The sequence below is a fragment of the Marmota monax genome, unplaced genomic scaffold, assembly GCF_021218885.2.
Source record: "Marmota monax isolate L192 unplaced genomic scaffold, Marmota_monax_Labrador192_F-V1.1 WCK01_AAM20220418_F8-fsc00106, whole genome shotgun sequence".
NCBI classification, from domain to species: domain Eukaryota; kingdom Metazoa; phylum Chordata; class Mammalia; order Rodentia; family Sciuridae; genus Marmota; species Marmota monax.
This window is the reverse complement of record NW_026695218.1, coordinates 9164989-9179624: the sequence shown is the minus strand read 5'-3', so window position 1 is coordinate 9179624 and position 14636 is coordinate 9164989. Positions and strand designations below refer to the sequence as shown.

The 14636-nt window shown below is 44.1% G+C and overlaps 1 protein-coding gene across 1 annotated transcript; it reads left to right on the top strand.

Annotated features, from left to right (window-relative positions):
* Positions 1-9486: 9486 nt before the first annotated feature.
* Ankrd53 (ankyrin repeat domain 53) lies at positions 9487-14303 on the top strand. Its single transcript, XM_046432232.2, has 5 exons — positions 9487-9687; positions 10017-10216; positions 10944-11108; positions 11554-11674; positions 13602-14303. Exons 1-5 carry the CDS (start codon positions 9496-9498, stop codon positions 14301-14303), a joined length of 1380 nt encoding a protein of 459 aa, XP_046288188.1. The 5' UTR covers positions 9487-9495.
* The last annotated feature ends 333 nt before the right edge of the window (positions 14304-14636 follow it).

Here is a 14636-nt window from a genome sequence, read left to right as displayed (position 1 = left end):
GCTGGGTCCGATGGTAACTGGGTTTAACTTTTTGAAGAACTTCCACACTGCTTTCCAAAGTGGCTACACCATTTAACATTTCTGTCAGCAGTGTATGAGGTTTCCAATTTTTTCACATCCTTAGCATCCCTTGTTCTTATGTCTTTTTATAGTTTTACTTCTTCCTTTCAAATTGAGATGACTTTCTTTTCATTTTCTTCTCTAATTTCCCTGGTTAGAACCTCCAGTATGTTGTTGAATAGTGTAACAAGAGTGAACATGCTCATCTTGTTCCTAATCTTAAAGGGAAATTAATTGGTTGTTCTCCATAAATGTGATGTCAACTGTGGAGTTCTCAAATAATAGCTTTATTGAGCTAAAATTTGTTCTAATCAAGTTTATTGAATGTTTTATCATGAGAAGAGTGGAACTTTGTCTATTGAGATGATCCTGAGTTTTTGTCCTTTATTCTACCCATATGATATATAAACTTGGTTTTTCAGATGTTAGACCAAACTTGCCTTGTTAGGATAAATTCTATTTTGTCATAGTGTACAATCCTTTTATATATGTAATGAATTTGGCTTGATGGTCTTTTGTTAAGGATTTTTTACATCTACATTCACAAGAGATGTTGGTCTATAGCTATTTTTTCTTATGATGTTGTCTAATTTTCAAATCAGAGTAATACTAGTTTCATAAGATGAATTGGAATTGTTCATTCTTCTATATTTTTAGAAGCATTTGGGAATAATTGGTGTTAATTCTTTAAATGTTTGGCTTGAGCTTTTCTTTGTGGGTAGTTACTATTACTGCTGCTGTTGCTACTAATTGAATGTCTTTAATTTCTATTTGTCTAATCAGATTTTCTATTTCTTCCTGAGTCCTTTTTGGTAGTTTTTTTTCTTACAGGAAGTTGTCCATGTCATCTAAGTTAGCTGAGTTTCTAGCAACTAATTGTTCCTAATATTTCTTTGTGATCCTTTATATTTCTGTAAGGTATATAGTAACATCCCCTCTTTCTTTCCTGACTTCACACATTTTAGTAAATCTCTCTCTCTCTCTTTTTTTTTTTTTTTTTTGGTTGTCTAAAAAGTTTGCTAATTCTGTTGGTCTTTTTAAAAAGTCAACTTTTAATTTGATTTTTCTCTGTTTTCACTCATCTCAAAGCAGTTTCTAATTTCCCTGGTGATTTCTTCTTTAGCACATTTGTTATTTAGGAGTATGTCACTTAATTATACAAGTTTATAAATTTCCTAAGCTTCTTTCTGTTATTTATTTCTAATTTCATTTCAGTGTGGTCAGAAAATACACTTTGTATGCTTTCAATTTTTTAAAATTTTAACAAGTTTTTCTTGATGGCCTAGTAGATTGTCCTCTGCAGAAGGCTTTGTGTGTACTTGAGAAGAATGTATTCTGCTATTGTTGGGAAAAGAGTACTATAGATGTTTGCTTGGTCTAGTTGGTTTCTAATGTTATTCAAAAACTTCTGTTTCCTTATTGTACTTCTGCCTCATTCTATCCATTCTTGAAAGTGAAGTATTGATGTCTTCAACTTTTATTGTTGAGTTATTGCTTTCTTTCAATTATGTCAGTTTTTGTTTCCTATATTTTGGGGCTCTGTTGTTAGTGCATGTATGTTTATGACTGTTACATGTTTCTGATAGATTGGCTCTATTTTTTTTTTTATAAAATAGTCCTCTATCTCTAGCAACAGTTTGCTTCTTGGGTTAAAGTCCATTTTGATATTTGAATAGCCACTTCAGCTTTCTTACAGTTGCTATCTATATCTCTATATATCTACTATATATATCAACAGGCTATCTAATATATCTACTCCTGTAGATAATATATAGTTGGAAATTTATTTATTTGTTTATTTTATACCCAGGATTTAACCCAGGGGTGCTTTACTACTGAGCTACATCCCCAGCCCTTTCTATTTATTTATTTATCTTATTTTGAGACTGGGTCTCACTAAGTTGCTGAGGGCCTTGCTAAACTGCTGAGGCTGGCCTTGAACGTGCAACCCTCTTGTCCTCTAGATTTCCTGGGATTGGAGACGTGTGCCATTGTGCCCGGCTTGGAAACTGATTTTTCTGCAGTCTGTTATTACTGCATAAAGATATACATACACTGTTTGACTTTAATTTTCCATTTGTTTCATGACTTTTGTTTCTCTAGTCCTCCTTTAATGCTTTCTTTTGGATTTGAATATTTCCTAGTGTAATATTTTAATTCCTTTGATAATTTTTTCACTCTATTTTTTTAGTTGTTTTCTTGGTGGTTATTCTAGGTCTTACCAAAATCACATTATCAGAATGTATTTCAGATTTATGGTAACTTAACTCCAGTGAGGCATTGAAATATTATTCTTATGTTCTCTCACTCGTTCATTTGTTCTGTTTTTGTTTTGTGAGGATTCAGATTATGGCATGAAGTAGCTTCTAGCCTGAAGAACCTTAATTATTAATTCTTATAAGGCAGGGATTCTAGCAACAAATTCTCTAAGTTTTTGTTTGTTGGGCAATGTCTTTATTTTACTTTTTTTTTTTTTTTTTTAATTTAGAGACAGGGTTTTACTGAGTTGCTTAGGGCTTCACTAAGTTGCTGAGTCTGGCTTTGAATGCATGATCCTCCTGTCTCAGCCACCCAAGCTGCTGGGATTGCAGGCATGCACCACTGCATCTGGACAATTTTGAAAGATTATTTTCATTTTTGTTTTTGGATATAAAATTCTTAGCTGACAAGTTTTCTTCTTTACTGCCTTCTTGCACTCATTATTTCTAATGAGAAGTAAGTTGTTAATCTGATTGGGGTTCCTTTGTGTGTGGTGAGTTATTTATCTCTAATTTCTTTCAAATTTTTCCTTGTCTTTGTGTATTTTTTGTACAATGTACCTGAGGGTTGATATATTTATCTTACTTGGAGTTTGTTGAGCTTCTGAAATGAATAAATTAATCTTGTTTATCAAAACTGATAAGTTTTCAGTCACCATATCTTTAGAATTTTTCTCATTCATTTCTTTTACATGTCTTTATGATATTCTCATTATGTTTGGCCTGAGCTTTTCTTTGTGTAAATTGAGGTGTCCAGTGGTCTCCCCTCTCTTTTTCTTTCCTTTCATTCTTTCTGTTCTTTTCTTTTGGGGCTCTATTCTTTTTTTTTTTCATTCCTTTCCCCCTCTATTCCTTGTATTACCTAATCTCTACTGTTTGTCATCAGTTTTCTGATTCTTTCCTCTGTAAGTTCAAATACACTGTTGAGCTCTTGTAATGAATTTTTTTGGTGATTGGAATCCAACCCAGGGCTTTGTAAAAGCTAGGCAAGCACTCCATGACTGAGCTACACTACCAGCTCCCGATTAGTTTCTAGAAGAATTTCTCTTTATTGATATTTCCTGTTTGATGACATGTTATCTATTTTTACTTTTAGCATTCCTTTAGTTCTTTGAATATACTTACAATGGCTATTTATCTTGGTCTGTTATCTCTGATGTATGGGCCATTTCTTTTTTTTTTTTTTGTGATGAAATAGGTCATTTTTTTTTTATTGTTGGCTGTTCAAAACATTACATAGTTCTTGATATATCATATTTCACAATTTGATTCAAGTGGGTTATGAGCTCCCATTTTTACCCCATATACAGATTGCAGAATCACATCAGTTACACATCCATTGATTTACATATTGCCATACTAGTGTCTGTTGTATTCTGCTGCCTTTCCTATCCTCTACTATCCCCCTCCCCTCCCCTCCCCTCCCCTCCCCTCCCCTCTTCTCTCTCTGCTCCCTCTACAATTCACAATAGCTAGACTGTGGAACCAACCTAGATGCCCTTCAATGGATGAATGGATAAAAAAAAAATGTGGCATTTATACACAATGGAGTATTACTCTGCATTAAAAAATGACAAAATCATAGAATTTACAGGGAAATGGATGGCATTAGAGCAGATTATGCTAAGTGAAGCTAGCCAATCCCTAAAAAACAAATGCCAAATGTCTTCTTTGATATAAGGCGAGTAACTAAGAACAGAGTAGGGTCGAAGAGCATGAGAAGAAGATTAACATTAAACAGGGATGAGAGGTGGGAGGGAAAGGGAGAGAGAAGGGAAAATGCATGGAAATGGAAGGAGACCCTCAGAGTTATCCAAAAGTACATACAAGAGGAAGTGAGGGGAAGGGGAAAAATAATATAAGGGGGACAAACGAATGTATGGGCCATTTCACAAGCAGCTGCTCTTGCTTGATTTCTTTTTTCCTGATTATGGGTTATCATTTCCTGTTTATTTACATATCTCATAATGCTTTGTTAAAAACTGGATTTTTTTTTAGGTAACTTGTTTTAGCAATTCTGGATTCTTATTTTCCTGCCCCCCTCTCTCTGGGACTTGTTTTTGTGGTTTGCTTGTTGATTTGTTCAGTGAATTGGAAGGGCTATTTTAGCAGTCTTCCCCCTCTCAACATGAAGCCTCTGAAATGACCGCTGCAGGGCGCAGCTTTGGGCTTGCATGCCATCATTTTGAGATAGCAGTGGTTTAAGCAGGATCCTCTTTCACTGTCACTTTCCCTGATCTATTAAACAGCCTGCCTCTGTTGGTGTAATACCTAGCTTTTAGCCTCTGTGCATCACCAGCTTATCACTTTATTTTTTATTTTCTATGATGCCCTTGGGAATAAACTTCTCCATGGACGGATCTCTTTGCAGAGGTCATATTTGTCTTTGAAGTTTGTTCTGGCTCTAGGTGGGCTCTTCTGAACTCTGTCTCTGCTTCTCTCTGGTAAATTAGCTGTCCCAGAGTTTGGATTGTTTTTAATTGCTTACCAACAAAATCTCCATTGTTTTTAGAGAACCATTAGACTTAAACTTCCACACCGTTACAAATAAAGCCATTTCTTTTGGTGGAGATCTTTGGAGCTCTCAGTTCCTCTGGATTCTCTGGGCATAATTTCTGAGATCCTCCTGTGGATCTGAGGGCAAGGACAGTAGCCTGATTGTCTCATATCATCCTGATTTTGAGCAGGGTTCTGGACAGGGGCAGTCACATCTGGTCCTCTCTCTTGATATAGAATATGATATAGCTATGAGCAAGTCGAGCCAAAGGTGATCAGGGCCCCAATATTCTCAGATCCTTGTAGGTGGAGCATCTGCCCTGTTAATAGAGGTGAAGTGAAGGGATCCCTCCAATCTTTCAGCTGCACTCATGATGAATTTAGCCTGTTGTGGGAGGCCATCCTCGAACGTGACTTGAGTTACTTCCCTGGCTGGGTGAGAGGCGCTTAGACACAGCTGTGTCAGAGCTTTCCCGACCCTTCTCCAAGTCCGAGGCTTGTCCATGCAGAGGCATGTCTGGCCACTGCCCCGAAGACCCAATTGTCGCCCCTGACCTTGGGATGCTGCCCCCCTTAACCTTCATTGGATGGGATTTTCCCTGGAATTTTTTGTTCCCCAATAAAAGTCCACTCCCTGGCGTGTTCTATCTCTCTTGCTAGCCTCTTCAGCATGCTATTAGATAATAATAGTCTGAATAAATAACTTCCTGTATTAGGTGGCTGGAGGCTGGAGCTAGGAGAAGCCATCCTGGAGCTGGTTTTAAAGGTAATTAGAGTCTTGTCTCTTTAATTTAAAATTCCCTAGCATTTTACTCATGAATCGAACCTTCTTTAATGAAGCCATCGCTGGTCTGCTGGTCTGCTGGTCACTTGGCAGAGCCTGTACCAATTGGAGCTGGGAAGGGGAGGGAGAGGCATGCTGGTGTCTTGCTTCTAAGAATGAGGAGGAGAGAACCCTCATTTTATTGGCCATATTCATCCATATTGAAGCTTTGGTCATTGCTCTGAAATGGGAAAGTCTCAAATGCCACAGATTCATACCATTCTTATGAGACTTAGGAGATTTTCTTGAATGTTTCTTCATTTTTGTGTATGCCTTGGGACAATGCCCAGAGACTTTAAATAGTTCTTAAAAATAATTTCCACCAGTTATGGTTATTTCTTGAGGATTGGGCCTATGAATCTCCTCATACTACCATTTCAGAAGTGGAGGTTGGGCAAAGATTTAAGACAAACTTATTCTAAATCTCAAAAATCCAGGAGATATCAGAATTATATTCTGGGTCCCTTCTAGGATCCTTTGGATCAGCATGCTATCAGATAATAATAGTCTGAATAAATAACTTCCTGGATGTGGGAGCTTCTGGTAACTGCTACCCCGTGAGACACCCAGTGGAGGGAATAAGATTCTAGCCCAGTTTTGCTGCTCCTTTGGAATTGTTCTGAAGCTGAAGAATAGGATCTATTCAGATTCTTTGAGAGTATGGGGGAGAACAGACAGGGAAGCAGGCACACACTGGGAAATGTGTTTTAAGGAGTACAACTTGTAGCCAGGTGCAGTGGAGCACACCTGTAATTTCAGCATCTTGGGAGGTTGGGACAGGAGGACTGCAAGCTTGAACAACTTGGTGAGACTCTGTCTCAAAAAAAAAAAAAAAAAAAAAAAGGATGTAGCTCAGTGATAAAGTGTCCCTGGGTTCAATCGCCAGTACCAAGAAAACTGAAAGGGGAATACAACTGCTTTCTCTAATGTTTCTAGATACCTAAAGACCTGCCCACCCCCACTGATTAGTGAACAATCCAGATACTTTTCTTCTTCCAAATCTTGAACCAAGAGGCAAACATTGCCTTTCTCATCTGTTGACACCTGTCTTTCAAATTTCCTTCCTCCCCGGAATGGGTGTGTCCATTTCAACAAGACAATATTATTTCCTCTCTGTATTCTGCAATTACAACTTGATATTCAGGGTCCTATTCCCTGTCCTAATCCTTGTCCCACTACCTTCACAGGCAGAACCCAGACCCACCAATAGAAGACTCCCACGTGCTGGCAGCCAAGCCCGAAATCCTGTTACCATCTTTGGCCCAGTACACTGCTGAGTCACATGAAGAAAGTTAAAATCAGCTTCAAGATCCGTTCCAAGCATAATTCTTCAGTTTCACTTACCTGCAGCCCCAAACAGTGCAGGGACAAGTTCCAATGCCCCCTGGGGCTTCACAGTGCTTTATTCCATATGGCTCTCTTTAGGGGCCACCCCACTGGTTCCAATTATTTTACTCAATGGAGAATTTAACCTCAAGAGCTTTGTACTAATCAGGCTTCAGTTGAATGTGACAGAAACTCAATCCAAACTAGTTTAAGCTTCAAGAGGATTGTGGGTGGCTCAGAGGGCTTGTAGGCCTTTAACCTTGGACCTGGGATATGGTGACAGCACTCTCTGGGTTCTGCCCCCACTTCTCTGAAGTGTGCTTCCTCCCCCAGCCTTCCATCTCCTTTGTCTAGGACTGTAGAACTAATTGCTCTGGAGCCATACCCTTACCTCTCCCTTCCAAGTGGAAATCAAATCTTTCTCTGGGCATTTTGTGTTGTCTCTCCTCCCATCGTCTGGGTAGCTTTATACATGCTAGGAAGTGCTGCACCACTGAGCTAAACCCCAACCGCAGGCTTTGCTAGTTTGGAAGGTGCTTGGCAAGGGTCCTGACTCCTTCTGATTACTGGGGTAATAGGGCAAGTGGGTTCTCAGAGGAGGTTTCCCTGGAAAAGGGGAAAGGTGCTTCTGAGTGGAAAATTTTCATCCTTCCCTGCAGGTCACTATGGTCATAGAAGACCCTCATTTCTCCTTCAATTTTCCCAAAGCAAATATCTGGGAGGCTGGGGTGCAGAGGGGAGAAGGTGCTAAGAGGGAAATGAAGTTAGGTATGCCCAGAGTTAGTCCTGGACCCTCAGGACTCCTCTGGGGTCTATCCTCTTAAGTAAGAAGAGGTGACAACATGCATGGTTCAGTAAGAGAAATTGATTCAAGCAACAGCTAATAGTTGATTACTATATATATGTAAAAAGTCAAAAAGGCAAATGGGAAAATATTGGCAAAGAATATCAAAGGTCACTATGCTAATAAGTTTTACAGATCAATAAAAATCATATTAAGCGGGGCTGGGGATGCCAAGCGGTAATATGCTCTCCTGGCATGCGTGGGGCACTGGGTTCGATCCTCAGCACCACACAAAATAAAGATGTTGTGTCCACTGAAAACTGAAAAATAAATATTAAAAAAATTCTCATTCTCTCTCTCTCCTCTCTCTCTCTCTCTTTTTTTTTTTAAATATTAAGCCTGACAAGTTGGCACTTGCCTGTAATCCCACCTACTTGGGAGATTGAAGTAGGAGGATTGCAAATTCAAGACCAGCCTCAGCAATTTAGTGAGATCCTTTCTCAAAATGAAAAATAAAAATGGCTAGGGATATAGCTCAGTTGTAAAACACCCAGGGTTCAATCCCTAGTTCCTAACAATTACAACAACTGCAAATGTGCGGATAGTGCTTCTCTGCTGGCACTCTTAGACTGCTTGCATGCCTTGACTACCTGTGAAGTAGACACTGTGATCCCCATTTTGCTGAGGCAGAAACTAAGACACAGAGATCAAGTAACTGGTCCCCACTGCAGGTGGAAAGGAAGTGAATATAAAAACTTCCTGAAGGGCAGTTTGGAAATCCCATATTGACAGCTAAAAAATACTCATTCCTTTTCACCTAGTAATTCTACTTGCAGAAATCCATCTTAAGAACCAGAATTGAGCCTGCAGCATATGTGACATGGCAGCACATCCATTATGATGCTAGACTGTGGGTGCGTCATAATGTACGTTTATTACGTGGAATGACAATGGGAAGTAACTGGAACGCCAAATGAAGAGATACAAAAATGTACGCATGACGTGTGGATAGATCTCAATAGAACGTGATTTCTGCAGCTGGTTTCTGCGAGATGATTTTTCATTTCCACACTGTGCTTCTGTTTCAACTTTTGTAATCAGAACGAAAGCTAAGTGTGGTGTTTGCTGGGTTAGATGTTGAGTTTCTAGGGCTGTGGACCCCTGGCAGCTAGGGTTGGGGTGTATTGTCTCTGAGCACTGTAGTGGGTTGGGAGTGGGTGGCAGGCAGGTGTCCTCCCAGGTGCCTGGGTTCTGTCCCCGCATGGAACAAGGCTATAGACATTTGAAGCTGGCAGGATGGCTTACTGACTCCCTGGAAGCGGCTGCCAACAGTGGAGTAGCTACCCGGTGGAGCGTGGGAGGGTCCACGCACTGCCACACCAGTTGCAAGGCCTTAGGCCAGAGCTTCAGATTCTCTATAGCTTCGACTGACCGGAGCTCCTCTGTGGGCTCTGCACGGTGGTTGGAGCCCCGGGACCTGGAAGCGGAAGAATGCAGAAGACCCAGCCTATGGACAACTCCAACGGGTTCCCTACAGCGGCCATCAAAATCCTTCCTGAGGTTCATGAACAGTGACTCCAGGCGGTCCAGGTGGGCCCAGAGAGAAGGCGAGCACTGGGTACAACACCTCCCAGACGAGGCATTGTCATAGAGGGCGGGGGCTGAAGCTGTCGGGACACTCTGGGAGCAGGGCTAGGGCCAAGGCTCGACCCCTGGGAGGTGCCCGGGTTAGTAACTGCCCTCGCCACATGGACACCCTTCGCGGTCCGTGCAGCCCAGTCCCACTCACCCCCACCCCACGCGACCCTAGCATCTTGGAGTTGGGGGACTACAGGGCCAGTAAGTGCTACTTTGAGCTGTTTGCGGCCGCTGTGGGCGATGTGGAATGGCTGCGGTTCTGTCTGAACCGGAATCGCGGGGAAATCTCAGCCGACAACAAGGTAAGGCCTTGGAGTGTGGGAACAGGGACTGAGGTCCCCTCTTTCCACCTCCTACTATGCAAAGAGCTCCTCACGTAGTAGTCACCTGGGCATCCAGAGATGGCCTTTTCTCTGTGGCTGGTCCTATTCACCTTTTGTAGGAGGCCATTGTGGGGCAGGGAGGGGAAAGTATGAGCTGATGCACTGGGAGTGGGAAAGGGCTGTGAACCATTCCTAGGGAACAGGGAAGAGGAGACGAGTAACTCCAAAAATTGCTACATAGGCTAGGTTGTGGACCCAGGAGTCCCAATCTCGCTCAGCTTTCTCTTACTGTACTCTGGACCCCACAGGGTTTCACTGCCATCCACTGCGCAGCCGAGGAGGGCAAACTTCAGTGCCTACACGTTTTGGTAGAGGAGTACCAATTTCCAGTAAACTTGACCACCCGAAATGGTCAGACCCCTCTGCATCTGGTCATTAACAAGGACAACAAGACTGTGGCACTCCCCTGCATTTACTACCTGCTTCAGAAAGGAGCAGCCATTAATAGGTGAGTCCAGCCTATTTCAGAAGGAGGCTTCTTCTGGGCAGATAGGAATTCCACTTCTAGGCAGGCAGATCCTTGCAGGTGGGGCTGATGGAAGGCAGGGATTGGGACCCACCTAAAGCAGTCAGTTTAGGTGGCCACTAAACTTCTAAGCCTCAGTGCTCAGGTTTCCAAACTCATATTTATATTGGAATCACCCAGGAGGCTTTCAAAGGGTGTGACTTTTTTTGGAGGGGGGGGCATGGGATGGGATTAAACTCAGGGCTGCTCTACCACTAAGCTACATCCCCAGCCTTTTGATTTTTTTTTTTTTTTTTTTTTTTGAGGCAAAACTCAGTTTCTGAGGCTGGTCTCAAACTTGCAGTCTTTCTGCCTCAGCCTCCAGAGCTGCTGGGATTACAGACATGCACCACCATAGCCAGTTCAAAGGTTTTGCTTTAACGGGTCTGTATTGTGGCCTGGGCTTTGCAAGTTTCGAAAGATTCCCAGATGTTTCTGATTTGCAGCTAAGTCTGGGAACCACTGCCAGTGTCTTCAACTGATATTTGGGAGGATCACATGCTAGTCCAGGAGCAGACATTAAATTAGCAAGAGAGGGAAAGGGACACAGCCAGGGTCACCCAGTGTGCTGGCAGCAGAGCAGGGCTTGGAAATTGGTTTGCCCACCTGGTGAGCAAACACCCTCGCCTTTCCTTTCTACTCTCTTCCCTTCCGATGGGGCCTTCTACAGCCAGACAAAAAGTGGCTCCACACCCCTGCACCTGGCATCCCGTGAAGGAATGTTGAGCTGTGTGAAGTTCCTGGTGCAGAATGGTGCCAATGTCCATGCCAAAGATGCTGCGGGTTGCAAGCCCATTGACTACTGCAAAATATGGAACCGTCGTGCCTGTGCCCGGTGAGGGTGTGAGAATCACCCCCAGCCTGCATCCCCACCCCTTTCTCCCAAACCCTCTCTTGATCCTCCCCCAGAGCCCTCACCCAAGGCTGAGCCTTTGAGAGGAAGGTCTGGGAAACCAGATGGTAAGGGGATAAGCCAGCTAAGGAGGACCCCCGCCCGGGATATTATTGAGGTTTTTGCCAGGCCTCACCTTTTTGGGTTAAACATTGCCATCCTTCCTTACCCTAGTGCCCCTGGCTCCTCAGCAGGGGGTGGTGACCAGACCACCAGACACTTTCCTCTTTTCCCTGCAAAGGACCCCTGGACAAAAGCAAGAGTCATTTTGCTCACCCCTGCTCTGGCAGCTCCTCCCACCCCCTCCAAGTCCTCAGTAGCCACCAGTCTCCCCAGCCCCGGTGGAAACGCAGTCTCTGTGGGATGACACAGTCCATCTTGGCATAAGGTTCTTAAAGGATGCCATGTGGAAACGGGACAAGAAGGATTTTGCCCGTGAGATGGGAAAACTGAAGCACCTCAAGGATCAGCTGATCGTCATGGAACACAACTACCTGGCTGAGTATCAAGTAAGGGGGAGGCTGGGCAGGGCCAGGCACTGGCTGCTCTGCAAGCTTGTGAGCAGAGACCAGGAACTCATTTATTATGGTGAAAAGAGCATTAGAAACACTTCCAACCAGACCACCACTCAGCAGGCTGAGGCAGGAAGATCATAAGTTCAATGCCAGTCTGGGCAACTTAGCAAGATCCCGTCTCAAAACAAAACAGAAAAAGGGTTTTGGATGTAGCTCAGTGGTACAGTACCCCTGGGTTCAATCCTCAGTACCAGGGGCAGGGGGAGCACTTCCACCAGTAAGAGCCCCCCTCTCCCCCATACTCTGGTGAAATCTCTCCCATATAAGCCACACTTTCAGTCACGTTTTTTTCCTGTGTCAGAAAGTAAATATAGCTGAAAAGAGCAAGTATTCAAAAGCCCCACTCAGGATGAGATTCTCATCAATGAGACCAGGACCTGCCCAGCACTGGGACTCACACTCTGTTAAAGAGATGATTCACCTTTCCTCCCAATAGACCACCACGCTAGGCACCTGCCAGACCCTGTGGCCCCAAAGACCAACAGGTGTGGTACCCACTCTAGTGTAGAGGCAGGTAATGTTCCCATGGGGGTGGTGGGTGTCAGGAGGGTCCTGGAAGGGATGCTTAAGAGGGATATTTGAAGGTGGGCAGCAGTTGGCCATATGAAGAAGTACGGAAGGGCTGACCAGGCAGAAGGAATAGCCATGTAGGAAGGCATAGGGACACATGGGAACATAATATATGCAGAGAATGGCAAGTTTGGAGATCAGATGTGAATTAGAAATGACAAGCTAGACAAACTAGAGTTAGAAACTGCTCTGGTAGAGGTCCAGAGCAATGAAAGACTTTGGCTAGGGAAGAAAGGAGGATTTCAAGCAGGAATAATTAAATAGACTGCAAACAAACAAACAACACAACAAAAACGAAGAACCTACAGAGATGCTAGGAATCTTAGGTAGATCCTTAAGTGGGGAGGGCTACAGGGCCCTACTCGGACTCCAGCTATGATCTAGCTGCACTTCTCTCCACTGTTCTGAATCCCTCTGTTGTGTCACCCAACTCTCACAGTCACATACATGTTCATAGGGAGGCAAAGCCCTTTTGTTTCCTGTGTCCCTAACCCTCCCCAGACTCCCTTCTAGATCTCCACCAGGGGAATCTCTTGTTGGCCTCAATTGGATCATGTGTCCATTCTTGTTCCAATGACTAGAACTAAAGGAAAGCCATATGCTGATTGACTGAAGTCTGGGGCAAGGCTGAGGGGATTATGATTGGCTTAGCCTAATCAGAGCCTACCCCTTGCAGCTGGGTCAATCTGATTGCTTAGCAACAGTCTGGGAGTGAGACACTGAGACTACAGGGTAGGGAGTTTCTAGGACAGGTGGAAGGTTCAGTTCCAATGGAGGGAAGGACAGTTTGACAAATCATTGCTGCCCAGCCTGGGAGACAGCCAACTGTAACCTCCCCTATATGGCTACTCAAAGCCTACCTCTGAGAGCCCTGTCCAGGTTAGCTCTGCCCTATTCCAGGTTCAGTGCTATAGCTTGGACTTCTTGTTTGCCTTTTCCCTATCAAACCAGAGACTCTCATATGGCAAGACAGATATCCACTATCATACTGAGGATTCTTCTCTGGGAAGGGAGCTATTATCCCCGTAAGGCTTGAGGTTTTTCCTAGGACAGGAACTGTGTCCCCCTCCTTAAGTTGGAGGCTTACCAAGTCAGAGAGTATATCTCCCCCATCAAGTCAGAAGTCTCCTTCATCAGAATAACGGCTCTCATAGGCTGGAGTTTCTCTCAAACTCAGGGTTTCCCTGTGGCGAGGATAGTAGACCTAAAATTTCCAAGGTCTGTAGCCCCAGGGCCTCCTTCCACCTAAGTACTAGAGCAGGCCACCACCACTGTTTTCCTATTGTTGCAGAAAGAACGCCAACTTCTGAGAGAAGCTGATTTCAGGAAGTGGCTCCATTCCAAGCTGCCATACCAATGCCATAGCCTGGTCCACAAAAGCAGGGAAGAGGAGGATGATGTCCCACCTTTGCGTACTGCCCTCTCCAAGACTCAAAAATCCCAGATTTCTATGAGCTTCCATCCTTCCTTGGAGGAATATCTGCAAATTATATCACAGCGGGTGGTGCCTCCCAAGCCCATCTACCAGAAGCCTAATATCAGACGGCCCAGCACGTGGAATATTAGCACTAACCCTTCCAGACCACCTACCACCGAGATTGGAAGCCCGCAGGGAATCCGCCTGGGCGTGAACCCAGACCCGTGCTTGGAGCACGACTTCCAGGACTTTCTGGAAGTGACTCCAGACCCTACTGGTGGAGCATGGCTGCAAACAGTGGATGGCCACTGGGTGGCGCCCGTGCCCCAGTTGCCTTATGAGGTGATAGTCCGAGTTCTGTACCCAAGGGCACAGCCATACAGGATGAAGGTGCCCCAGGGCCTTTATCCCGTCAACATACTGGATGTGCCCAAGAAGCAGCACTTCAGTGAAGACACCTTCCAGGCCAATGCTCTGGTCATGAACCTGCGTGAGATATTTGATGAAGCCTTCCTGGCAGCCATGGGAGCTCATCAGGGGTCCCCTGACCTGCCTTCCCCCCAAGGCCCTTCATAAAGTTATTCTGGTGGCCTCTCTACCTGAGGAAAACCAGTGAAGGCTGAGGTGTGGTGATTCACATGGTGGGTGGGGAGGAAAGGGGAAGGAGTGTCTATGAATTTCCCACTCTCCAGCTCATTAGCTCAGACTCCAGGCTTCCCTTTCTGTGAGGAAATCTCTTGGATCCCCCAGGAATCCAAAAGAGCAGAGCTCTAAGGTTCAGAGTGGGGGTCAGTCACTATGTTAGGCCCTAGCAATGTAAAAGTGGATACCTGCTTCCCTACCCCAGCCCAAAAGGGATCAGGCTTCCAAAACAGAGGGACTGCAGGGAAAATTCTGCAGTCAGAATTA

Excerpts from the sequence above, each read along its gene's own strand:
- Ankrd53 (XM_046432232.2), top strand. The coding sequence starts at position 9,496 with ATGGACACCCTTCGCGGTCCGTGCAGCCCAGTCCCACTCACCCCCACC. Across the intron at positions 9,688-10,016 it reads AAATCTCAGCCGACAACAAG|GGTTTCACTGCCATCCACTG; the intron begins GTAAGGCCTTGG and ends TGGACCCCACAG. Across the intron at positions 11,675-13,601 it reads ACTACCTGGCTGAGTATCAA|AAAGAACGCCAACTTCTGAG; the intron begins GTAAGGGGGAGG and ends CTATTGTTGCAG.